This window comes from Chiloscyllium punctatum, chromosome 9 (assembly GCF_047496795.1).
Source record: "Chiloscyllium punctatum isolate Juve2018m chromosome 9, sChiPun1.3, whole genome shotgun sequence".
NCBI lineage: Eukaryota > Metazoa > Chordata > Chondrichthyes > Orectolobiformes > Hemiscylliidae > Chiloscyllium > Chiloscyllium punctatum.
This window is the reverse complement of record NC_092747.1, coordinates 3307601-3335451: the sequence shown is the minus strand read 5'-3', so window position 1 is coordinate 3335451 and position 27851 is coordinate 3307601. Positions and strand designations below refer to the sequence as shown.

At 44.3% G+C, this 27851-nt stretch overlaps 1 protein-coding gene across 1 annotated transcript in view; it reads right to left on the bottom strand.

The window, feature by feature from the left end:
• The window catches only part of nup98 (nucleoporin 98 and 96 precursor), a 71621-nt gene that overhangs the window by 10449 nt on the left and 33321 nt on the right, over positions 1-27851 (bottom strand). The window contains exons 11-25 of the mRNA XM_072576640.1: positions 27684-27776; positions 27292-27432; positions 25091-25224; positions 22827-23017; positions 20033-20152; positions 17655-17938; positions 15612-15725; positions 14754-14892; positions 11246-11423; positions 10250-10402; positions 9269-9445; positions 7502-7649; positions 6683-7109; positions 3801-4030; positions 3139-3408 (exon numbers count right to left, since the gene is read on the bottom strand). Coding sequence (XP_072432741.1) covers positions 3139-3408; positions 3801-4030; positions 6683-7109; positions 7502-7649; positions 9269-9445; positions 10250-10402; positions 11246-11423; positions 14754-14892; positions 15612-15725; positions 17655-17938; positions 20033-20152; positions 22827-23017; positions 25091-25224; positions 27292-27432; positions 27684-27776 — 2799 coding nt within the window. The remainder of the gene's footprint in view (positions 1-3138; positions 3409-3800; positions 4031-6682; positions 7110-7501; positions 7650-9268; positions 9446-10249; positions 10403-11245; positions 11424-14753; positions 14893-15611; positions 15726-17654; positions 17939-20032; positions 20153-22826; positions 23018-25090; positions 25225-27291; positions 27433-27683; positions 27777-27851) is intronic.

The window sequence follows — 27851 nt, the reverse complement described above, 5'->3', positions numbered from 1 at the left end:
TGGCTGCCATCCTGAAAAAGATCCTTTATCCCCATTCTCTGCTTTCTGCCAGTTAGCCAATCTACTATCCACACCTTGTACCTTACCTCCAACACCATGGGCTCCTATCTTATTTAGCAGCCTCCTGTACAGCACCTTGTCAAAGGCCTTCTGGAAATCCAAACAAACTATGTTCACTGGCTGTTGGTCAAACGTGCTCATTACCTCCTCAAAGAATTCGAAGATTGGTCAGTAGTGGACAGCGAAGAGGGTTACCTCAGATTACAACAGGATCTGGACCAGATGGGCCAATGAGCTGAGAAGTGGCAGATGGAGTTTAATTCAGATAAATGTGAGGTGCTGCATTTAGGGAAAGCAAATCTTAGCAGGACTTATACACTTAATGGTAAGGTCCTGGGGGGGGGGGGGGGGGTGTTGCTGAACAAAGAGACCTTGGAGTGCAGGTTCATAGCTCCTTGAAAGTGGAGTCGCAGGTAGATAGGATAGTGAGGAAGGTGTTTGGTATGCTTTCCTTTATTGGTCAGAGTACTTAGTACAGGAGTTGGGAGGGCATGTTGCAGCTGTACAGGACATTGGTTAGGCCACTGTTGGAATATTGCGTGCAATTCTGGTCTCTTTCCTATTGGAAAGATGTTGTGAAACTTTTGAAAGGGTTCAGAAAAGATTTACAAGGATGTTGCCAGGGTTGGAGGATTTGAGCTACAAGGAGAGGCTGAACAGGCTGGAGCTGTTCCCTGGAGCATCGGAGGCTGAGGTTTACAAAATTATGAGGGACATGGATAGGATAAATCTTTTCCCTGGGGTTGGAGAATCCAAAACTAGAGGGCATAGGTTTAGGGTGAGAGGGGAAAGATATAAAAAAAACCTGAGGGGCAACCTTTTCACACAGAGGGCGGTATGTGTATGGAATGAGCTGCCAGAGGATGTGGAGGAGGCTGGTACAATTGCGACATTTAAGAGGCATTTGGATGGGTATGTGAATAGGAAGGGTTTGGGGGGATATGGGCCGGGTGCTGGCAGGTGGGACGAGATTGGGTTGGGATATCTGGTTGGCGTGGACGGGTTGGACCGAAGGGTCTGTTTCCACGCTGTACATCTCTCTGACTCTATGACCTCCTTGACCATAGATGAGGTAGCAAGGCCCTGGTTCAGTTTTCTAACTCAGAGCCACCTCTTGCATGGATGCTTTTACATCATTCCTGTAGCTCCTTTGTGGAGCACAGTATATAGGTCCAGTTTCCTCATAGGACAATCCAACATCTCAGCGATCAGTCTGGTGAATGTTTACTGTAGTCCCTCAATGATAAAAGGGTCCTCCCTGATGCAAGGAGACCAGAACTGTTCACAACATCCCAAGTACACTCTTCCCATAACTCTACACAATTGTAACAAGACACATTTTCAAACTCAATAAGATGTTAACTACTATGCCGGATATACTGAAACAGGCTGAGAGACTTTACAATGCAAAAAACAGGCTTCAGCTCACCAGCTCCTTCCAGTCTCCCTCCCTCATATGGTTATTGACCTTTATAAAAGGTTTCCATGTTTTTCACCTCAACCACTCCATGGTCCACATTTTCACCACTTGATTGCCAGCAAACTCAGCATGTGTGCAAATATTATAAAATGCCCAGGAAGGCAAATGCAATGTTGGTGCAAAAGGAATAAGTAAAGAAGGTACACTGGCCCTTGGTGAGACCACACCTACTGCTCACAGTTTTGATGCCCTTATTTGACCGAAGAGATTATTGTGTTACAATGTTCCCTTAATTTTTTTCCTTTGCCAATCATAGCATCTGATTTTTTTTCATCTGCCTGCATTTGTACGCAAGGGTTTAAGGGGCAGAGTTAAACTTCAAATTCTTTAAGTTGTAATTCACATGTTTATTTGCCAATTATTAAAATTGATTTCTTGATAATAAATAGTACCTCCTTAAACAAAAACCAGGAGTTGCTAAGAAACTCTGGTTTGGCAGCATCTGTGGAGAGAAAGCAGGAGTTAACTTTGACCCCTTTTGCTTTCTCTCCACAGATCCTTCCAGACATGCAGAGTTTCTCAAGTAATTTCTGTTTCAGATTTCTAGCAACTGTAGTGCTGTGCTGTTATTAGAACAGCGTTTTTGTGTTAAGTTCAGAAACATGGTCAGTGTTTTCCATTAACCAGACTGCATCAGACAGCAGAATTAGGGACCTGGTGGAATTTCATTAAATCTTTAAGTCTTGTGCTGATCCCAAGAGCAACGGAGCTGAAATATCACTGCTTTCCCAAATGGATGGTGACAATAACTGAGGCCCAGGCACCAATGATTCTTGCAGTCACAGTCTGCCAATCTGAGAATAAGCTAAGTATTCTTACTATTTTCTGTCCAATAACCAATCCCCAATCCATGCCTGCATATTAACCCCTGTACAATGATGTCAAGTTTTATTTACTAATCACATTTGTGGGATATTATCCACAGCTTTCTGGAGTTCCAAATACACCACTTCCACTGGGTTTCCCTTATCTCTTCTGTTTGCTCCAATACACCTTCAAACAGGAACTCCAGCAGCTTGTCAAACATGACTGAGGTACAGTCTGAGAATTAGGGCCAGGCCGTAAAGGAGAGGGTGGCAGGGGTTCAGAACCCTCTTCCACAAACGGACATGGATGCTGCATCAGTTGTTAATGTCAAATCGGCTTAACAAAAAATCTCTCTCAAATTTATTAACGGACATGAGTCAAAGACAGGTAAATCAAGTTTGATCACAGATCAACCATCGTCTTCTTGAACAGTGGAACAGACTTAAGGAGCCTGCTCCTGCCACCCTACCATTATTTTCTATGCACATCTATTCTATCATTGATAAAGATTCCTGCACCTTCCCGATGACTGATATCAGACTATCACCTCCGTAAATGTAACCAAGCCTCTGATGGGATCTGGGGAAAACGGGGGGGGGGTATATGTGGAGTTAGACTGCAGAAACAGGCTTTTGGGAGCGGAATTGCCTCTCCTCCTGTTCTGACATTTGTGACTTTCTGCTCCTCCTTGGAGCTGGAAATCAGCTACCCAGGGCTCAAAAACCCAGAGCCTGTCAACATCACCACACCAACAAGTGAAACCAGCCAGTCAATACTGGAGGTGCTCTTACCTGACTGCTGTGCAAGTTTGCACGCCTCACTGATTCTCTTCCCAGTTAGATAGCTGAAGACAGCATCCACGTGACTCATGTGACGAGACACAGCCACCTCCTCCTCGATCCTCTCCTCTGCAGTCCGAGAGAGCCAACGGGAGAACGCTTTCCTGCGCTCCAGCTGCTGGATGTATGGACTCGGCTCGGAAAAGGCAGCTTCCAGCTCCTTCAGGTTACCCCAGAGAGCCTCACACAGTGTCCATGCTAACGACCAATCTCTCACAATACCTGCAACACAGTGTCTCATTTCATTTAACACATTCAACAGGGGTTTGCAGACCATCCACCAACAGAATTAAACATCTACCAAGAGGGAAGTTCTTCTATCAAAACTTCCACAGGATTAAGCTCAGCCTCACCCCCAAGTACCTCCTTGCCTTCCATTTTCTGATTTTCAGCTATTTCAGGGTTGGTTACATCTTCTATAGTGGAGACATCTAATGAATAACTAAAACTGGGATATGCATCAGACTGGAATCAGAGAAATGCACAGAGCTCAGAGTTGTGGGAAAGCGATAAGGCAGGGGAGCGGCCCTGAATAAATTTACAACTAAAGACCCAAGCTGAAAAATGGGAGTGAGATTCCATGGTGGTTGCAAAGAGCTGAACCCTTCACTTACCTTCTGTGCATTCACTCTTGTCTTCAGCCTCCTGGATCCAAGCTGCATACTCGTGCAGAGCATCCACCCCCTGCTGGGGTTCAACAAAAGGGCAGCTGCCCTCCGTGCCCACATGGCTGTAGCGCAGAGCAATCTCCAGCTGCTCTGTGTACAATGACAAATCCTGTCTCGCTTGCTCTTCCTTCAACATCACCTTCTCCACATGCACCTTGAAAGGAAGCTCTGAAACACTGTCAAATCAAAACACAGTCACAATTCACATCTTGGCTGGAAGGTTTCCTCACTATAATGCTACAAGGCATTTACTGCAACACTGCAGTGTTGGCGAACACAGGGCTCAAGCCACGTTCTGACAGCAGCTTCCGAGCTGATGCAAGTTACTTTACAACAAGCTGATTATCTAATCGACATAAACAAAGGAGGGGAGGGGAGTGCCAGCTGACAGTAGAGGTCTGCTACCATGCTGCAAATTCTACGCAATATGGAATGTGGATGTTAAGTGATTCATCAGGCACGGCTCTGCCATTTACAAGACAGTACAGTAACCACTCAATCAAAGATGCAATTAATTGCCTTATGGCATTTCAGTTTGTATGTGCAGCCAACTGCAAACACATAGGAGGAAGTGTTAAGAGATCATGAAAATGTTTCCCCCTCAACTCAACTCCGTCTGTTCTTAGGATTTGGGTGATGTTGCTACACAGTGACTTGTAATCTCTCTGAAGACATCAAGGGTTGGTCACGCTGTGGGACTGAAGTCACCTGCTGGTCAAACTGGGTAGAACTGCAACTTCAACTTCCCTGACTGGGGAATCAACTTCCCAGAGTTTTCAACCTCAAACATTGGTGATGTCAACTGCGAGTGACCAGATTCAATGAAATTCCATAATTTAAGATAATGGGATTTGAACTCTGTTTCCTTGTAGCTATTTCATGTTTTTTGGAATAAAAACAACACTGTGGAAGAACAAAGATGTTCTTGGCAGTGAAAGAGGGGGAATGAGTTTGATAATTTACAGAGAACAGAGACAGAAGGTTGGGCTAGGGAGGGGGAGAAGAGAGCATGGAGGGGAGAGAAACAAAGACAGAATGCACGAGAAGTCGTTCAGAAGGGAAAGGCAGGGTCTTTATCAAGCCTCTTGCCTGTGCTCCCTCTGAGTGGTGTGGGCATGTTGGCCCGGATGCTGTGCAAGAGTGTGTGATGAGGCCCTGTAGCCTTCTGCTTCAGCTAGTGACAGTAAGATTAAACAAGCCAGAGCTAACAGCAGGCGGGGCCAAATGGTGAAGGGACAGTGTCTCGTACTCCAGTGACAGGAACCAAGTTCAAACTGTCTTTGGTGCTATAAGGCAGCCTATACACTACCTTCACAAATGACCAATTGGTGGCCCACATGGAGAGGTATTATGTGCTTTCCAACTTTTGAGGCTGTGTTAAAGTACCCAATATCACCGCGCACAGTTCTTGCTCAACATAAGTGATCATAAACAAAAATGACTTGGACAGAGTACAGAGGCAGCAAATGGCCGCAGTGATACAGGGGATGGGGAGCCTCATTATGTGGACCGACTGGCTAATGTGGAGTTGTGCCCCAAGCACGAGCAAAGAAAGACTGAACCTTGGTTAAACCAGGCCGGGCACTTGTCAGACTGCAGCTGGAATGCTGATGAAGAGCTTATGTTTGAAATGTTGATTCTCCTGCTCCTCTGATGCTGCCTGACCTGCTGTGCGTTTCCAGCAACACTTTTTGACTCTGATTTCCAGCATCTGCAGTCTTTACCTTCTCCCAGTTGAAATGCTGTTTAGGTTCCTTACAGAAGGAAAGGAAAGGCATTGGGGCAGTCCAGAGAAGATTCACTCAGCTGATACCAGGTAGGGAGGGGGGGGGGGGGGGGGGGGGGTAAAGGCTAAAACCTGCACAACATTGAAGCAGTATTTAGATGGTCACTTTTGATGCTGTCATACAAGGCGATGATTCGGAGATGCCGGTGTTGGACTGGGGTGGACAAAGTTAAAAATCACCCAACACCAGGCTATAGTCCAACAGGTTGATTTGGAAGCACTAGCTTTTGGAGCACTGCTCCTTCATCAGGTGGTTGCAGCTGTGGCAGGAACCACCACACCCAGATGATGAAGGAGCAGCACTCCGAAACCTAGTGCTTCCAAATAAACCTGTTGGACTTTAAACCTGGTGTTGGGTGATTTTTAACTCGGAACAAGGCTATGAGCAAGTGCTGGAAAATGGGATTAGAACAGTTAGGTGCTTGTTTTTGACCAGTGTGACTGGCCTTCTATACAACAGACCCTGACAACTCTTGACTTAGCAAGTGTTGGAAAGGTTCATCTTGACTTTTACCTGATCCTGCCTCCTATGCAAAAGGTCACACCAAGTTTTGCCTTTCCTCCTCTGCTTCCACCTCCATTGTAGACCTTTGATAAATCTGACCAGACAGCACAAAAGCTGGTATTTCTATAACATCCCAAACACAGTAATAGCCAGCTATCAGCTCAAGGTGCCCCGCTTGAAAGGGAGGATGATAAAGGGGGGGGTGGGGGGGAAAGGGGAAGAGAAAGGATGTTAAAGGAGTGGGTGGGAGGGGGGGGTGGAGGATGACAACGACAAGGACAAGGATAACATTAAAAAGAGAGAAAATTCCAGAGTCCAAAACCTAGAAAACTGAAGGCACAGGTGCATTTGGCAAAACAAAAATATTTATTGGGCAGACAAGCAAAAAAGACAGAATTGAACAAATGCAAAGCTGTAGGAAGGTTTTCAGTTAAGAGGTCACTGCTGATTATACTGCTGGCTACCACACTTCAAACGAATATTGACACTTCACACATTGAGAATCGCACCCCAATCTCAGCAATGTACATTACTCACTGTTTGATCTTTGCTGGCTTTGGAAAGAAGTTATACTCCACACTGCATGGGTCAATGTCGCATTCGGTCACCTGACTCAGTAGCTGGCCACTGTGACAGAGTGTGCAGTTGGGTGCCCAGCCCACCCGGAACGAGCGTCCTGCAAACAGGGCCATGTCCATCAGAAGCTTCCCTTTGCCGTTGGTAACTGACTGCTCCATTGGCACCAGCCTCTGGTGCCGTCTAATTCCCACTGTCTTCAGCTGCAACTCCGGCAGCTGGCTGGGCACACTGAATGTGGAGGGCAGCTGGCCTGCTACTGGCCAGGGGTGAAGGGGCGGCGAGCGAAGAATCTCCACAGCGGTCGGAGAGTGCTGCTGTCTCTGCTCCTGGTGGACAGTGAAAGGCAGGAACTTCTTTGGAAAGGAGCAATAAAACATGCCTCCACCTGGAACAAAGTCAATGAAAGAATGAGCGAAATATTCCACCTCAGTTATCTTCTGGAGAGAATGATACATTACAACAGGGCAATAATTAGTGTGGTCCTAACAATCTCAAAGATACAACTTAATTATAAGTAGACACAAAATTCAATCACAACATGAAGTGTGCTGATTGTAATGAAACACTAACTGCTTTACTGTTTTCTATCGTTGCCATAGTTACAGCATGGGTTCAGATACAAAGTAAAGCTCTTTCTCCACTGCCCCATCGTTGAAAGCACATTTCTGGTGAACCGTACCACAACATCAGGCACCCCGATCAACAGTGGGGAAGTCTGTGCCGTTAGCTTTGCGTCATTGTTAGTTATACCAATTCCATCAAGAGTGCAGCACTTACCCAGACCTTTCGATCTTTCCCCTTGCTTTAGCAAGATCTGCCGTGGTAACATCCGCTGGCAATGGTCATCAGCTGTCAAATGTGCAAAGTGCTGATTTGGCATTTTATCGCCATCCTCATCTTCACTCAACAGCGAGGCCTTCATTACCTGGAGACACACAGAAGGAAATCAAAGAATCCATAGTGTTGACAAAGGCCATTCAGCCCATTAAGTCCACACCAACCGTCCGAAGAGCATCCCACCCACACCCACCATCTACGCTATCCTTGTAACACTGCATTTCCCTTGGCTAACCCACCTAGCCTGCAAACTATGGACAATTTAGCATAGCCAATTCATCCAAGCCTGCTAGTCTTTAGACTGTGGGAAGAAACTCATGCAGGCACAAGGAGAACATGCAAACTCCATACAGAGTCACCCGAGGCTGGAATCGAACCCAGGTCCCTGGCGCTGAGAGGCAGCAGTGCTAACCACTAAGCCACCGCACCGCCCCAGCTTGGGTTTCTGATTTTGATCACCAGTTGAAAACCTTCAGAAGCTCCCATTAGTACAGTGGCACATTGGACTTGTAATCAGGGGAATGGGTCTTCAAAGTCTAGCTGGACAGCCTGTCAATTTATTTATTTTAAAAAAAGTTGATCAAAGAGTTGGATCATTAAAAGTGACAATGAAAGAAAGGGTATTTTGGAGAGGGGAGGGGTGTTTCTTTTGAGAGATGGACAACTGGGTGACTGGCATCGAGTTATTGCCATGTGGCAGTAATACCATAGCCAGATCCTGATTCAACCATGACATGGAATTTGAAAAAGTGTCAGGTCTACAGCATAGAAATTGGCCCTTCAGCCCATCAAGCCTATTCCAGTCAAAAACAAGGACTTTACCATTTGAAGCCAGTATTAGGTCCGTAAGGCTTGAATGCTTTAGCACTGTAAGTGCACATCTAAATTCTTCTTCAATGTTGGAGGGTTTCTGCCTCTCCCACCTTTACAGACACTGAGTTCCAGATTCCCATCACCCTCTGGTAAAGGAAACTTTTTCACCATCGCCTGTAAATCTCTTGACCCTAACCTTAAATCTATGCCCTTTCCAAAGGGAAAAGTTTCTTCCTGTTTACATCCCCAACTTTATACATCACAGATGTGACCCTTTTGTCTCCTCTGCACCCTGTCCCTGCTATCACACCCCCCTGTAGAAATGCAGCTTCCAAAACCCCACAATACCCAAGCTGTGGCCTAACCAACATTTTATACAATTTGAGCATAACCTCCTGGCTTTTACAACTCCACGCATTAGCTAAAGGTATAGTGTCTGCCTTCTTGTCCACCTGTCCTGATACCTGAAGGAATCGGTGTACATACACACCAAGGTCTCTCTGATCTCAGAGTGCTTCCCATTCATCACTATTCCCCTGATTCTTCTTCAAGCAATATTATTAGAATCGGAGGAGGAACAAGCTCCTTCTGACCTCCCTCATTTCCACAAGGATTTCAGAAGGTCAGGAAGTATCATCCTGCAATCCTGTCTCAGTAGACAAATTAGTAGTAGAGCAGGAAACCAGTCAGGTCAGGTACCAACCCATTCTGCCTTGATGCAGCGCTCTGCTGCGTGATCAATGAGTGGGATTTGTGGTTCAGCTGTTATCTGCTTCTGCCCTGCATAGCTGCACCCTCTAGGCATATAGCAGCACCTCACCTCACTCCCCAGGGTCACCACAGTGAAGAATGCCAGGCTCCAGCACTATGTGCCATTCACAGAGCTCTCATTACCTGGAGAGAGTGGGGGTTGATGCCCAAGCTGGATGCAATGTTGCTGGAAGCTGACACAAGCTCCTGGTCCTCACTGATGTCCTCATCCAATAAACTGTCCGGCATGGGCTCCTGGGTGATGTCAGCCATATCGCTGTCAAACTCGGTCACACGCCCCACCTGCTGCATCAGTGGGCTCTATGGGAAAGTGGAGCGCTGTTAGATCACAGAGCAGTACTGGTTCACAGTGCAGGCCCAAATGAGCAGATATAAAAACAGCGCAAAGATGCATGCTATTCTATACTCAAAAATTGAGGAAGCTAATAACTCTAGGTTTCATCATCTTTAAAAAAAAAGAGAAAAGCATTTCCGGTAACTTGCTGGCCACTCCATGTTTGGAGGTAGTTCCCTTCACAGCCTTTCAAAGTGTTTAGGTATCAAAATGCTTGCAAATGTGACCAAAAAATGAAAGATTCCCACACTGCGAAATGTGAAAGTGATTAACTGTTTTGTCAAGGACACTGGTTATTGGATAAACACAGGTCCCACACATTAGGGAGAGTTCCCCAGGTCTCAAACACCCTACGACACATACAAGAAGATGCAATACGCAAATAAAGCTTTTGCCTGACCTCCCTCAAGCAGTGCATTGCACTGAAAGGTCAGCGCTGCAGGCTAAAGTCTCTAGAGTGGGATTTGACTCCATAGCCATATGACTTGACAGGCTAGTGCACTAACCACCAAACAAGGGTTGCTGGCTGAACCACTGCTTTTCATTGATTAGACTGGCACAATCCACACTGTATTGTTGAAGTCACATTCCTCAGGTCGCTGCAAGTCTTTTTGGTTGGGGTATCCATAGACATGGAACAAAGGCAGGTCTGTGTAGTTGAGAAAATGATCAGGTATGGGCCAGTTGAATGGGACAGCCTGGCAGCCTAACAATGCCATGCTGGGAAGGAGATGCATTAAGACAGGCAGAGGGGCTTGGGGGAGAGTTACCTCCAGCTGCAGGTTCTTGACAGGCTTGCAGATTTGTGCTGCCTGCTGATCAGGAAGAGCTGCTGTCTTCATCTTCTTGGTTTCAGCTTTCGAAGGCAGTTCACTATCCTCCTCATCCGAATCCTGAAGCCCATACTTGGAAAAATGTGTTACCTGGAATGGGAAAATGCAGGGATCAAACCGTGAGCTCCAAGGGGTATAACCCGAAGATCGCCTTGGTCATTATAGAGCAGCAGTCATTGGGAGATTCCAATGACCAAAGCAAGATAATTCCCAGAGCACACTTCACAGTCAGAGCACTTCTGACAAATCAATCACATTTTCTAAGTGCAGTCACCATTCCAATGTAGGAGACAGTGCAATGTTCTCAGTACTGCAGCACTGAAGGCCCTTTACCAGAGGGTCAGTTGTGTAAACATCCAATTGCAGAGATAAAACACTTTACCCAGCATCCACAGTGTAAGGGGGAGTGCTCTGCATTCGGCCAATCCTGATGCTGCCTCAAACAATTGGGGATGTTTGAGAGGAGGCAATGCAAAGTGGGCTGTGTCAGTGAAGTGTCAGCGATCTAAACCATGTGAAATTCCAGATTAAACAGCAGCACAATAGGCCATGTCCAATACGGAGTTATAAAAACTGCATTGGTGCACCGAAGACTGCTGTTAATCAGAGAATGCCTACAGTTTCAGAGTACCACTTGGACATTTTACCTTCCAGCTACTTGGGTGTCTCTGCCATGTTTGTGCCACAAACCATCCAACTCCACAATGGCAAGTGAGGCAAGAGAAAGGGACCAAGGCCAATAGCAAAAGGAAAGCTGGCACAGGGGTGAGGAATAGTTAGTCAGCTGAAATCTAAAATACTCACAGTTTATAGCCTTAGTGAGATTCAAACCTGCTTCTGATTCAGTGCACCTTGTGAACATGCTGGCATGAGACTCCCTGGTAGAGACAGGAGAAGGGACTGAAGATGAAATGCAACAAGGTCAACACTTGCCTCGAAGACCCAGGAGCCAGTCTCAGACCTGTACTCCAGGAAGCGAGCGCCCTGCTTCCGTGATGAGCTCTCCAGTCTCTCCTCAAAACCCATCTCCATCAGGCGCTCAGGCGACTTGATCAGGCAGCGAGTGGTCTTGTCAGTTGGCCAGACTCCATCCAACGTTACCTCAGCTCGTCTTTGCAGAGACGAAGGCAGTTAAAGAGAGAGGATGGAAGAAAAAGCGAGAATTTATGGTGTTATTATAGTGTTTTCATGAAGCTCCTTTAGAACCAATATAGTACACTTAAAGTGTAATATTCTAAGATGAAACAATTCAAATAGAAAGAATGACTTTTGGCTAATGGAATCTATACAACTGCACCCCAACAGAAGGCATCATTTGTAGAGAAATTTTACTAAAGTGGTACTGAGGATATTTGGAAAAATGGAAAGAACTGGGGTTGTTCTCCTTACAGCAGGAGTGGATGGGACAGCTTTAATACATGTGCAGAATTAGGAAGGATTTCTCCCTTGCTATCGATTTTGCTGGCATAATGGGTGGCAACCAGATGACAATTTAAGATAGAGATAAAACAGCCAAGGAAAATAACTTACTTTAAAAATAAGTTTTAGGATCTGGAGTACACTGCCCGAGAGCAGATTCAACAAGAATTTCAAACAGGGACCTGGAGAATTAACCATCATGGGTTTTTCAGGATATTTGGAACAGGCGTCGGAATAGGAATATTTGGAAAGCTCTTTCAAAGAGTCAGCACGGGTACTCCTTCTGTTGTGTCACTGAATTTTCACGTGAGGGCAGAAAATTTATCAAACAAGGAAAGAAATCGAAGGTTTGGGTGGTGGGGTTGGATAAAGTGAACATGTTGCAGAAAACACAAGGACACAAAACGGTGAACACAATTTATACACAAGGGCATAAAAAGGGATGTAAATGTTAAGGTCAGGTCACAGCGAGAGCATCACATGCCACAGGCCATCCCTAGTGGAGAGAGGGCTAAAAGACATAGAAAGGTAACAGAGATCATTCAACAACATCAGACCAGCAAGCATGGATTAGGATTACGAAGAAAGGTTCAATGAATAAGAAAGAAAAGTCAAAGATTAGCAGAGAGGTTACTCTCACTGCATGGCAAGTCAGTAACTGGGGACATATTGAAACAATATTTCTATTCATACAATGCCTTTAACATATAACATTAAACTACATTACCTGAGGTCAGATGACCAACAATTTGGTTAAAGTGTTCAGATTTAAGGAGTGCCTTAAAAAGACATAACAAAGGCCAAAGTGGGAGGGAAGAAGCTGAAGATACTGTTGCTAATCGTGGAGTGATTAAGATTGTGAATTTACAGAACACTGGAATTACAACAGCACAGATATCATGGAGAAGTGTACGGCTGAAAGAGACATAGCAAGGGTTGGGTCATGAAGAACTTTGAAAACAAGGTTGAAAATTGAACTAAGATGGTTTCAAAATGCTGTTTCTGCAGCATTCTGATCTCGTTCCAAATTTCCAACATACATATGTATATAGAGAGGGCGGGAGAGCCCACAGTTACTGCTTTTACTGTTGAATTCATGTATCACTGGGACATCAGTGTGCCTGGGAAAATTAACAAACAGATCCTGTCTGGGAGAGGTCACAGCACAGAAACAGGTAAGTGAAAACATTTAAGTATAGCCTTGCTGTTAATCTACGATAGTGAATAGAGTGGGTTCTTTCTTGATTATATGTTTTATTGAGATAAGTTTCTTGATTAAACTTAAAAATACTTCAATGCAAGGGGCCTAACAGGAAAAGCAGATGAACTCAGGGCATGGTTAGGAACATGGGATTGGGATATCATAGCAATTACAGAAACATGGCTCAGGGATGGGCAGGACTGGCAGCTTAATGTTCCAGGATACAAATGCTACAGGATGGATAGAAAGGGAGGCAAAAGAGGAGGGGGAGTGGCATTTTTGATAAGGGATAGCATTACAGCTGTGCTGAGGGAGGATATTCCCAGAAATACATCCAGGGAAGTTATTTGGGTGGAACTGAGAAATAAGAAAGGGATGATCACCTTATTGGGATTGTATTGTAGACCCCCTAATAGTCAGAGGGAAATTGAGAAACAAACTTGTAAGGAGATCTCAGCTATCTGTAAGAATAATAGGGTGGTTATGGTAGGGGATTTTAACTTTCCAAACATCGACTGGGACTGCCATTGTGTTAAGGGTTTAGATGGTGAGGAATTTGTTAAGTGTGTACAAGAACATTTTCTGATTCACTATGTGAATGTACAACATGCCAAACTTGACCTACTCTTGGGAAATAAGGCAGGGCACGTGACTGAGGTACTAGTAGGGAAACACTTTGGGGCCAGCGACCATAATGCCATTAGTTTTAAAGTAGTGATGGAAAAGGATAGACCAGATCTAAAAGTTGAAGTCCTAAATTGGAGGAAGGCTAATTTTGACATATTAGGCAAGAACTTTCAAAAGCTGATTGGGGGCAGATGTTCGCAGGTAAAGGGGCGGCTGGAAAATAGGAAGCCTTCAGAAATGAGATAAGATTCCAGAGAAAGTATATTCCTGTCAGGGTGAAAGGGATGGCTGGTAGGTATAGGGAATGCTGGATGACTAAAGAAAGAGGTTTTGTGGGAGACTGGTCAGCAAGGTTAGATTTCATGGAATACAGGGAGAAGCCGCCATTTGGATACAGAACTGGCTCAAAAGTGAATATAATCCCCATTCACCTGGACAAGTTCTGCGATTTCGGAAAAGGACAGAGTGATCCTGGTGTCAAAAGATGCCAAGGAGTTTGGAAGTACAATAAAGGAACATTGATCTTTGTCACACTCAAAAGAGCTGCTTTGGTAGCTAACTTAAAAATGTATTCATGTGTATGGGGCATCACTGGTTTTATTAGCCATCCCTAATTGCCAGAGGGCAGTGAAGAGTCAACCACATTGCTGAGAGTTGGGAGTCACATGGGGTCAGACCAAGTAAGGATGAGTTTCCTTCCCTAAAGGACAGGAGTGAAACAGAAGGGGTTTTCCAACAATCAGCAAAGGTTCTTATTTACATACACCTATTGAATTCAAATTACACCACCCACTGTGGCAGGATATGAACTTGGGTACCCAGAACACTACCTGGATCTCTGGATTAACCGTCCATCATTAGAAAGTCACATCTCCACTAACAGTGAGGTGGTAACCTGATTACAAGGAATTCAAATATGGGAGTTCTGGGAAGGGGGAATCAGACAGTGGAATGTTTTGGGTGAACCTATGCCATTGTTCACTCTGAGACCAATCCATCCTGGGAGCACTGTGCAACTGCAATGCAGACAGTGGAGTCTGATATTGCTGCTGGGATCTCACTTAAGCTTCAGGCAATTTCTGTTCTTGTGAATTCCAAACACCTACATGGCCCAAGGTTTGGATAACCTTAAAATGCCATGTGTATTTCACAGGCCCATCCCGATGCCACAGCATCACTCAGTCTGATTGTTACCTGTTCAGGCCCTCACCCACCGGGGGCTTTTTCTCATCATCGAGATAAACGATCACCTCCTTCCTGCGGACGTGCACAATCTCATCCAAGTTCATGTTGGTTAAGTTCACAACGCCAGGGAAATATATAGACCCGTAACCTGGGGTTTAAAATAAGCAGGTTAACAGCAAATCCCTGGGCAGGCACCAGCCTCAGACCGTGCTCCCCTACTCCCCCAGCAGATAACCCCCTGTCACCCTGCCCTCAACCTGGGCCTTGCCTTCCTCTTTAACCTCTCTCACCTCCCAGTCAGATTACATTTTTAAACTCCTAATGAACTAGCTTTGGCAGATTTCTCAGACTGGAAAAGAAAGTGAACCAGTTTGCAAGGAAAGGGAAAGTGACTGAACAAAAGCTCGTTACAATCAGATTTGTATTTTGGCTCATTCCTAGGAAGGAGCGTGTCACTAGCAAAACACGCATTTACTGTTCATCTCTAGCTGCCCTTGACAGGTGTTGGTGAGTCATCAGCACCATAAGATCCAGAATTAGGCCATTCAGCCCCATCACGTCTGTCCTAAAATTTAACTGTCGCTGATGTTTCTCAATTGCATTCTCCTGTCTCTCCTGATAACTCCCCTTACTAATCAAAAACCTCTCTCAAATACAGTGACTTAGCCTCCATAGCTCCCTGCAGCAGTCAGTTCCACAGGCTAACCACCCTCTGGATGAAGAAAGTCCCCCATTCTAAAAGAGTGTCCCTTCACTGACGTTGAGCCCTTGGGTCCTCATGCATCCCCACTAGTGGAAACACCGCCTCCATGCGCACTCTATCCAGGCTTCTTGGCATTCTGGAAGTTTCGCTTGTTGAGCACTCACCTTTGCGGCCAATGGTGAAGTTCTCCACGATACATTCTCCATTCTCGTTCAGTTGTTGGGCCAGTTCATCCATGGACGGGATGGTATAGTAACCGACTCGAGTCAGCACTATGCCTAAAAGAGATTGCACACCATCAGTACCATTTGGATAAACAACAAAACAAGTATGGTATCACATCATGACTAGAGGGAAAGAATCTCCTGGACTAGCTTTAGTCACAAGCAGGTTCACAGTTTCCCAGGTGAGGTGTGATTTGTGTGACCATGGAGACCGTATTCCATGGTTATTTAGGTTCTGTGAGCCCATGTCCTACTAGTTGAAGGGCTGTACTTTGTTCTATTTCTGCCCCATGCTGAGCTCTGGCCAGGTCATGTGACAGGGGAAGGGAGATCAGAGTCGATCAGTGTGGGTGCTGCCAAAGCACAGCGGTCAGGCCGCATCCAAGGAGCAGGAGAGTCGACATTTCAAGCATCAGCCCTTCATCAGGAATGGTCATGATTTGGAGATGTCGGTGTTGGACTGGGGTGGACAAAGTTAAAAATCACACAACACCAGGCTGTAGTCCAACAGGTTTAATTGGAAGCACTAGCTTTCAGAGCACTGCTCCTTCATCAGGTAGTGACAGTACATTAGAGGTCTTCCTCATTATGCTGCTGCTGGCCCTGCCTAAGGCTGTATCATTAACACGTCCAGGCAGCATAGAAAGGGCCCATTCACTTCACTCACTGTCTCTTCTCCAGCTGAGTAAACAAGCCACCCATTCTCATCCCATCTTGCAGCACATGGGCCATACCACGCAAGTTAAAATCCTTCAGGTGTGAGCGAGCTGAAAGCTTCTGCTTCAACCTCCAAACTCAGCAATGGCTTCCAGGGTTTTCTCAAGTCACCTTTAATCCTTCGATCGACCAGCATAAACTGGTGCCCCTAGCTCCTGGTCTCTCTGCCAGAACTAACTCAGCTTTGCTGGGCATCCATCCAAGCTCCTCATTATTTTACCAAGTCATCTCTCAGCTTCTTCCGTACTAAGGAAAGGAAAGCAAACCAATCCGATCTTTCTTCACAGCCGCCATCTCTCAGGCCTGGTCATATTGTTATAAGCCTCCCCCTGCCCCATGCAGTGGTTACTGGTGGGCTTGAGCTCTGAAACATCCAGTGGGTGTCCCAGGCCTGGAGCACATCAGCAGGCCCCAAACCAACAGTCGTTTAATTTTGATAAATGTCCTTTTAGTTTTGTTTTGCTTTGTTTTGTTACAGTGCCCCTTAAGGAGTTAATAATTTGATGATTGCTGCAACTAGTACAAAGCCCCTTATTGAAGCAGTACCTGTTTTCCGATTCCAATACAATCCTTCACCAGGTAACTTGTTGGAGATGGACTGGAGTTAGCAGCCAGTTCACAGCGAGGTTAAACATCAGTCAATACTGCACACCAGGCAGATCGAGCAAGAACAAGAGGATTCCATCCAAAACATAATTAATGAGTCAATTTCTTTTAGTGCAATGGTCTAATACCCCCATTACTTAACGCCAGATCTCTCTCATTATATGAACTCCATTTACAAACTGCCATGTTGGAATTTCAAATTCCACCTTTCAATTAGTAGACCATGGCTCTGTCATACTAGTTTAGGAACAACCACTGCTCTAGCTACCCCAACACCACCTTTTTCTGGGCAGGGGAGGGGGGTCTGGGTGGAATGCTCTGATAGTTGGTGTACATTCAATGGCTTGAATGGTCTCTTTCCATGCTGTAGGGATTCTATGATTCTTCTATAGAAAACTCACTACCCTTAGAAGAAATAAGAACAAAGAGCAGCTTGAGATAGCTTCCTCATCTCTCTAAACAAGGCAATCCTTACCATGAGATCACGCCTCTGATCTCAGGCTCCCTCCAGACGTAGTGGCTCATCTACATTTATACTGCCACACTCCCTAAGAATCTTACATGCTTAAAAACAATTGTCACAAGTGAATGCCCAGTTCCAACTGTAAACACCAGGTAAGAAAACTATAATGGATAACTCTAACCTACGGTGGGGCTCACCTGCTGGATGAGGTGGTAAACTGTCATCTATCTCAGACTCCCTCTCCACACTCAGGGACCCATCGATGTAGCATGGATCTTCACTGCTGCCTTCCAATATGCCATTTCGCAGCTTGTTCCTCAAGTTCATCTCAGTGATGGTATCGTCCATAGCGGAGTTCTGGTGTCTGTTACTGTTTACTCCCTCGGGTGTCTGTGGGATCGGTTTGACTATGGTGTTGGTGTAGCACTTATTCACCTCCTGCTGGTCATTATCCTCTCTCTCCAACCGACATTCTTGTTCACTGTGAGGAGGAACCAAGACGGGAAATCATTGCAGCATTCATTTATGACAAAGGTGGAGATTGCAGGCAGCACCAAAGGGTTCTTGCAATCAGGAATGGCTCCAGACTATTTTCTGAATGAAATTGGAGATTTAGACTGAAAAATCAACACCAACAAAACTTCTCGACTTACTGGATGTCTCTATTCCAATTACCCAGCACAGGTACGATGGGTCACAAAGCCTCCTTCTGGGCTACGTAATTCCATGGTGAAGCTAACATGGGGAATTTTGCTCTCCATGTCAGGTTCAATTCCCAAAGTACAAGCTAGGCATCAGAAGATGAGATGGTGGAAGGTAGGGTGCAGGGCTGGGGAAGGAAGGAAGATACAAACAAACAAACATTCACAAGAGCAACTGAGAAAGGGAGTGAAATAAATGCTTGAGAAATGGGAAATTTGCAGGTTTATGGGGAGGGAGCAGCAAAGTGGCACTGACTGGTGAAGTATTTCTAAACATCTGGAAAAGCATAATCACTATTCTGCCCTTCTCATTAGGCAAATATAAATTGAAACCTACTTTGCAGGACCAGTTAGTAGCCTGGACAATTTTAACCTTCACATAGATTGAGAAAATCAATTTGAAGGATAGCCACGAGGAGAAATCTAGAGTATATTTTTTGCTACTTATTTATAGGAAGTGCGTGTTGTTGGCTGGGTCAGAATTTGTTCTTGTCCCTAACTGCTCAAGGTGGTGATGAGCTGCTTTCTTGAATCATTGCAATCCATTTGCTATAGCTAGACCCACAATACTGGTGCTCCAGGATTTTCTATTAGTCCAGTTAGAGGACTGCTTACCTAATGGAAGACAAAAATCGAGATAAGGGAAGAATTTCCAAAATTGCAACCTGTAACGCGTGGAGTACCACAGGGATCAGTGTTAGGGTCACAATTATTTACTATATATATTCAGGTCGTGGATGAGGGATGTAAGTGTATTGTAGCCACGTCTGCAGATGAAATAAACAAAAAGTGAGGAGGAAGTCAAATGGAGCCTTCAAAGGGATAGAGACAGATTAAGTGACAGGGGCAATAATCGGCAGACGAAATATAAAGTGGGAAAATGTGAGATCATGTACTCTAGCAGAAAGAATGGAAGTGCCAGTGCTCTTTTAAACCAAGACAGACTCTAGGAAGCTGCATCACAGATGGTTTGAGGGCCTATTGGATAAATGACAAAATACTAATATCCAAGGGCAGCAGATGAGAGGGAAGCCAAATGGAAGACTGGCCTTGATTTCAAAAGGAATACAGGATAAAACTAGACAAATCTTGCTACAACTATAAAGACGGGAGTTAGATCACACCAAGATTGCGGTGACTAGTTTCGGTCTCCTGATCTAGGAGAAGATACACTGGCATTGGGAGCAGTCCAGAGAAGATTCACTAGAGGGATACCTGGCACAAAAGCACCTCTCTTACAAAGAGAGGTTACAAACCCATGAACAGAGAAGAAGAGTAGGGCACTCAGCCCTTTGAGTCGGCTTTACCATTCTACATCATCATGGCAGACCTGATCTTTACCTCAACCCTACATTCTTGCATACTCCTGATAATCTTTCATTCCTTTGGTAATGAAGAATCTATTAAAAATATTTAAAAACTCTGCATTCATTACCTTTCGAGGAGGGGATTTCTGAAGAGAGTCAATCCTCAAAGAGATTGAGAAGGTTGAATCTGTACTCGGAATTTAGAAGAAGTGACCTTATAAAAACATACAAGATATTTAGGGGCTTGACAGAGTAGATAGAGAAAGACAGACACCATCTCACAAGGGGGCAACTAGGGCCAGAGGGCATCATCTCAGAACAGAAACCTTGTCTCAGAGGGTAGTGTATCTGTGGAATTCTTTACTGCAGAGGGCTGTCAAGGCTGGGTCATTAAGCATGGACAAGACTTGATGCAGAGATTTTTAATCAGGAAGGGAATCGAGGGTTATGGGGAAAAGGCAGAAAAGTGGAGTTGAGATTATCTGATTTTTCATGACCTCATTAATAGTAAAGCAGACTGGATGGGCTGAATGGCCTACTTCTGCTTCTATGTCTTATTGTACTCACTTCTCTCCATTCTCTGGATAGTCTGATGGTGAGGCCAAATCATTTGGTTCCTTGCAGAGTACAGGCGAGCACAGAGTAGAGTTATTCATGCTCTTCAGTACCAGCTTCTTGATGCTCTTCCTGACAATGGAAAGTTTGCTCAAAGAGTAAGTAGGTATGGTAATATAGATAAATTATTAATAATGCAGAGACAACCGTTCAAATCCCTAATTTAAATGCAACTAAAATCTCGTCTCAATTATTCCAAAACTAATCCCATTGCCCCAACGTGTTCCCCCATAGCCCTGCACCAATCCCAATTCATCCCTCTGCCCTGGACTCTGTCCGGAAATCTCCACCTTCCAATGATTATTTATTCAAACTTGCTTGATATTTGAGACCTCTACTTCATACATTCCACACAAAACATTCTGCCAAGATATATCCCCATATTTTGCAAGGATTTAAAATAGATCAACCTGATTACCCACTAACCAAATACAGAAAAATCCTTCAAACTCCTGCAGTTTTAAACTTTGTTCAGCCTTTACTGCTCCAGAGGCAATCGTGCCAGTAGCTCAACGCGCTCTACCTAGAACTGGAAATTCCCTTCAAATTATCATGACAAACCTCAGTTATTCGCACTTTGCAATTTTAGTGTACAATCTACACCAGGGTGGTCAAAAACTGCACACTGGTCTATCTGGTTTTTCATATATTACCATTTGTTAATGTTCTCATATCTTCATTTATAAAACTGACAAGGTTCTTGGCTTTCTTTTAAAAAACTTCACCCAATTACACCTCTTTAGGTAAACCCCATTTCTTGCACATCCTTCAGTATCTTCCCACCAAGTCTATATTGATAGCTTTCTCTTCCTGAATTCCATGGGCCCACCTCAAACATGCCAATATTCAACTGTGGGCACCACCTTTGTTAACTTGGCTGGTTTTTGGAAGCATTTAAACTTTCATAAGAAGAAAATACCTTAAATACTTTTGGGAACATAAATATACTTTGGATTACAAAAACTGAAAATTAGCACTATGCCAGGATTGTAAACGATTTACAATAAGACTTTATGGAATAAGTCTGCTGTCTGCACTCGAAGAAAATGTTCAAAAAATTGTTTTATAATCTTAATTGCCAGACAAACAGACTGTTTCAGAAAGGGCCTAGTGATGAAGACAGCCTAGCAACACCCTCTGGACTTTTGGTTTATTTTGCCACAGACTGGAGTGTTGTTCAGTTTTGGATGTAGGTTTTCTCACTGAACTGGAAGGTACATTTCCAGACGTTTCGTTACCCTGCTCGGTAACATCTTCAGTGGGCCTCACGTGAAACAATGCTGAAAATTCCTGCTTTCTATTTATATGTATGGGTTTCTTTGGGTTGGTGATGTCATTTCCTGTGGTGATGTTATTTCCTGTGGTAAAGTCACTTCCTGTTCCTTTTCTCAGGTGGTAGTAAATTGGGTCTAACTCGATGTGTTTGTTGATAGAAACCCAAACACAAAGCAGGAATTTTCAGCATTGCTTCACCTGAGGCCCACTGAAGATGTTACCTAGTAGAGTAACAAAACATCAGGAAATGAAACTTGCAGCTCAGCGGGCAAACGTACATCCAAAACCTCAACTTGAGCTACAAATCTTAAACCTTGTTAAGTTATTCAGTTATAACAGGCTTGCAAGAAAGCAGTGCTTACTGAAAACTAAAAGAACTGCAGATACTATAAATCAGAAACAAAAAACAGAAGTTACTGGATAAGCTCATTAGTTCCAGCATTGCTCTGAAGAGAAAGCAGAGTTATTGTTTTGGGTTGAGTGACCCTTCCTCAAACCTGAAACATTAACTCCGATTTCTCTTCACAGATGCTGCCACATCTGCTTTCCCATTAACTTCTGTTTTTGAAGCATTGCTCTGAGTAACAATGTACATTTAAAACCCCCCAAAGAAATATTTCCTGAGAATCATAGAAAGTTCTAGAAATCAGTAATTCTGATCTCAAACTGAATATTGAACTACTGACTTGATTGTTAAGTCATTTTGGGTAACTGACATGTTACCCAAACCAAGGGTCTTTTGTTGATCTGTGACAGACAGCAATGCGATCCCATTGACAAGAAACTAAAGGAATTGACAAAGTCACCTCATTTCACCTTCTTAGCTTGGAATTCTAATCAACAGGGTTTTCTCTATTTTCCAAACAATTGCTCAGTCTCATCCTGTACGTTAGAGGGATATGGTTTAATCCTGATTAGCGCTTTAGCTGGTAGCCAGTTTAGCCACATGTTTAAAGTAAATATTTACTTCTAGTAAACAAGGTTACTGAAGAAACTTGATAGAAGTCTCTTATTTAAATTAACAGTAATAAACACCTTGACCATTTTAGTGATTAAATAAGACTTTTATACTGCCTGATGATAACCATTCGTTAGTTCATTTCTCAGAGCAATGTCCTGACCAAGCAGAGTCAATCACTTGGTTTAAAATTTAAACAAAGCTTGGCAGTTCAGGGTTAAATCAGCGTTAATGGATGCATTCTCCATTGTAATGCCTCTACTACAGTCCACTTGTCAAGTAATGTTGTGGAGTATAAAACGCTGGCTTTCCCCTTAAATTTGTATAATTACCAGATGCCCTGGGCAAGGGGAAGTCAAAACACTTTAGTATTGCTAAAGAAAAGACACATTCTGCTAAGTGATAAGATGTGTTATGAAAAGTTAAGAGATCAATAGCGGCGGTGGAGGGGGCAGGCAAGGGAAGAGAGCGCAAGAGAGAGCACGAGATGTCACAAGGGTTAAAAGCGTTTACCTGGGCAGGAAGGTGCCATTCGATAGAGATGTAGGTTCATCATCATCCAGTCCATCAAAGAGCTGGGACTTGGAGGAGCCAGTGGCCTGCAGGGCTTTTGGCCGTACTCTGGTGGCAGGGCGGGGAGTCAGCTTATAGTGGGTGGGGGTAGTCAGTGCCTTCTGGGCTGCTGGATTTGTGGGTTTCAATCGCTGCAAAAAGGAAAGCAATTCATTTTAAAACACCGGACCAGGTGGTTTCCATTTGGCCCCTCTGGCTTCTTCTACCTTTCAGTTTGCTCAGGCCAGAGCAGTACCTCAGCATCTTTTAGTTGTCATGATTACACATCCACTGATTTCTTCATAAGAAATCAATCTCAGCCTTTACTGTTCTCCGTACGGTAATGCTGAATTGTTATGCTTCACAGGGATGGGGCGCTAGAAATCAAGCCCTGCTCTCTGTTGCAAAAGTTTAATTTTTTTTGAAAATGCAGAATTTCTCAATTTACCCAATTTTCAGACTGTTTTTGTACTGAAGCAGATTATTACCAATAAACATGCTCAAACTACAGAAACAACGAAACCATTTCAAATTCTAAAATCCTTATAAACTTGATTCAGACAGACACCCACATACACGGATTTCCTGAAGAAGGGCTCATGCCCAAAACATCGATTCTCCTGCTCCTTGGATGCTGCCTGACCTGCTGCGCTTTTCCAGCAACACATTTTCAGCTCTAATCTCCAGCGTCTGCAGTCCTCACTTTCTCTCAGACACACACACAGGTAAGGAAAAAAAATACAGGTGTTGAGGGCAGGGGGAAGATCTGGAAAGGAGTTCAGTTGACCTTGTTCAAAGGATCTGCTGAACTGTTTCTTGTGCTGATCAGAACATTGCTTCTCCATCTTCCTTTTCAAAATGCTTTCTCCTGGGGGCATAGTGCAATGTAAACAGTCTCTGATTTATTAAGTCAGAGCTGACTGGTTAAATTGGTTTCTTCTGGCTTAAAGTGCATTTTGTAGCAGAGAACCTCGAGCTGGTGGTGTTTTGGATGCTGCCTGACCTGCTGTGCTTTTCAGCACTACTATAATCTAGACTTTTGAGGCTTGTGTACCTTGTTCACAGCCTCAGCCTCTTCAGCTACCTGCTGTCACAGTGGTTGATAAGCACAAGACCTTTGATAGAAATAACTAATCACTAAGTCCACAGACCAATCAGCTACTCGTTGCTGGCTGAATGTCTATTTGCACACAGTCCTCCTTGGCTCCAACTCACCCAGAAACCAACCAGTTCGAAAACAGATCTTTTCTCATTTCAGTCCACAATTAAAAACACAAGAGAAATAAAAATACACTGCCTTTCTAATCCAATGACCCACAGTAATGTGGTTTAATCTTCACTCACTTTTAGAAGGCCCAAAGAGCCTCTCCACTGAATCAAAACATTTTTACAACAAACTGTAACTGACCTGGACCACAGTGGCTCGTTTTTTTAGATTAGATTAGATTAGATTACTTACAGTGTGGAAACAGGCCCTTCGGCCCAACAAGTCCACACAGCCCCGCCGAAGCGCAACCCACCCATACCCCTACATCTACATTTACCCCTTACCTAACACTATGGGCAATTTCCCATGGCCAATTCACCTGACTGGCACATCTTTGGACTGTGGGAGGAAACCGGAGCACCCGGAGGAAACCCACGCAGACACGGGGAGAACGTGCAAACTCCACACAGTCAGTCGCCTGAGGCGTTCTCACGTCAAATGCACATTTCCAAGACTTCATACACATTTTTTTTCCTCTCATTTTAAAAACTAAAAGATCTACCAAGTTCAAAGCATTTCTGCAGTGTTCCATGAGCAAAATGAATGCTGTATTTCTCAATGGAACAATCAACATTTAGAAATGAATTATAAAAAGCCTAATAAGTATCATGCTTTGAACGGGAAATAGAATCATTTTTGTATCCTAACTTCGGTACCTCGGTTGATGAAGATAGGCAAGCATTCTTGATAATAAAAATGTACAAAGAAACTGAAAGGGCAAACCAATTCTACACAATTTTGAGAAGCAGCCTTTTTTGAACAAAAGCAATGTATTGAGGCTACATCAATGTTACACAGTACTGAGACATCAATGCAATCCCCTAGCACAACTATAACTGCACTGAATGGCTGGGGACTTGCCCAGTATCTCAGTGAAACACTATGAATTGATCCAGATTAAGGATCAAAGGCCTGGATCATGGACACACGCGTGAGCAACAGCAGACTAGGACCATACCTCCTCTTTCTTCTTTGGATCAACCATGGGATTTCTGAAGAGTGGAGAATCTCCGAAAGGGGTGTAGGCCAGAGCATTGAGCTGCTGCTGTAAAACAGCCTGCTGCGTGGCTGAGGCATTCGGGTCAGTCAGGCCTGTAACAGAGATTTGGACAGGTAAACAAGCAGAGAATACTGTTATTTTATTCCTCCTTGGGATGTAGGTGAGACTATTCCCAATTAATAAACTGAATACATTTGGATTTTCAAAAGGCTTTCCCTCAACATCCTTATAAAAGGCTGTTTCACAAGATACCAGCTGAAGGTCTTTGGGTTGATATTGAAGCATAAAGAGAGGATTGTCTAGTCAGTAGGAATGGGTAAAGGTGGGATAAATGGGGTATTTTCTGGATATTAAACTAAGTAATGTAATAGGGAGTACTGCTGGGACCTCAACCATTCATGATCAATATGTTTGACTTGGATGAAAGGAATGAATGGAGTATAGCCAAATTTGTTGTTGATACATAAAAGAAAAGCTGTAAGGAGGATACAAACAGCCTGACATGGGATAACTATGGGTAAAGTGAGGGGGCAATAACTGGGCAGATGTACTGTGTGGAAAAATGGAAGCTATCACTGACAGGAGGAAAATTAACAGGGTCTGATTGGACAGAGTCTGCAACATGTTACAGCTCAGAGGGAACTCTGTCCCCACGAGTCCCAAGTAGTCAAACTACAGGTTAACCAAGTCCTACCAAAGATAAAGGCCGTAAAGACCAACATTCCAATGTGGATGTTCATAAAACATTTCTTTCCATTTGTATAGACCACACCCAAAGCATGAGAGCCACCCTGGTCACATTACTTAGAGGAAATTATACTTACATTTGGTTTACGAGATTATTTTGGACAGGGCGTGTCCTTTGAGGAAAGGCTGATCCAACTGGCCAGAAATGAGTACATTCTCATCAAATGGTAGAGCAGACTCGACAGGCTGAATGGCCTACGTCTGCGTATGTCTTACAATGATTACAAAAACGAGGGGTAATCTTGGTGAAACACAAGATCCTGAGGGGGCTGTGACAGGTAGATGTGGAGAAGGAATTTAGAACTAGGGGAAAGGTTCAAAATAAGGGGTTACCCCATTTAACACAGAGAGAAGATGGACCTTCCTCTCAGAGGGTCATGGTCTTCGGCATTCTTGTCCAGAGGCACCAGTAGAGTCTGGATCATCGAATGCATTCAAGAGTTAGACAGAGTTTTGATTGATAAGTGAGTCAAGGGTTACAAGGACAGGAAGAAAGTTAATGTCACTATTAGGTAGCCCGAGTGAATCATATGGAGGAGCCTGTTGAATGGCCTCATCCTGTTCATAATCTCTTTCCACTGAACATAGAGGTGGGATTTGAGCTCTGTCCGACCATTACCAAAGAAATGGCCCTCAAATCACTGACCTCCACTTGGAAAGGAATGTGACGCTGGCATGACGGACCAAAGAGCAACCTTCTCTCCCAAAGTACGCACTGCTGCCCAGTCACAGGGAACATTAACTGACTTATTTAACAATGCCCACTCTCCAGCAATAAAGGATGGGGTGACAGGGGATACTGGCACTGTGCTCAAGATGAACTGCACTACCCCACTCACTCCTGAAAATGGACATTCTCATATAGGGTTTCCCAGTCAGGACGACTGAGTCATACAGCAGGAAGGTCATACCTCACTGAACCACAGCTCAATCTCCCTTTTAGATTCAGATTGGAGACCACTTTAACGCCACATCAATGGATAAAGTCACCATCTTGAAAGCAATTCAGGCAGATTTACACTTAACAGGTCCACAGTTAACTCACTCATCAATAACAAAAAAAATGACTGAATGCTAGGCAAAAGAGATAAATTTAAAGATGGGCCTAAAGGAAGCTTAGAGCCCAGGCAGCTGGACACACATTCACCAACAGTGATTACAATCAGGGTGTTAGAGACTAGAGAGCTGGGAGCTGAGAGACTGCAGTCCAGTAGCAATAGGGAGGGACAACGACATGGAAGAATTTGAAATAGTCACATTTGCTTTTACATGAAGCAAGGGGCTGCTTAACAAGCCAACACTGGTCAGTGAGCAGAGGGAGAGTGAGAGAGTTTGGATAGGGACAGTAAGAGTTTCAGGTGAGGAGACAGAGACAGAGAGGGTCACACATGCCTGCTCTGATGGTTACTTACAGACAGGGGCCTGAGGTGTTCCAAATCCCACTCCAGCATTGGGTGCATTGAAGGCTCCTGTTCCAAATGTTCCCGCTCCAAGAGTGGTGCCCAACTTGGGCTGAGTGCTTCCAAACAAGGAGGTCTGCCCAGCACCCAGAGCTAGGAAGAGAAAACAAAGGCATTGCCAATCAGGAGTTGCAATTCTCAGTGGATGTGGGGCAACAGTGCAGATCTTTCACCCTTTTCTGTTGGTAATTGGATCAGTAATGGTCAGCTCAGAGCTGCTAACCCCGAGGCTGACTGCACTGCACTGCCCAACCATTTCCTCTGTTTGGGGTGAATTCCAGACATCTGCCTCCACGTCCTTAATCCTGTATATTTCCACTCCCCAATGAGGTGGAACAGCTCACCTGATCCAAATCCACCTCCTAGCGTTGTTCCGAGTGCTCCAGTTGCAGGTTTATTCCCAAACAGACCACCGGTTGCTGCAGTTGCGCCAAATCCTAAAGAAGCAGATCGAGAGCAGCCAATGATTTAGCTTTCTATTAACTCGCTGCATCAGATTCTGATGTGCCATC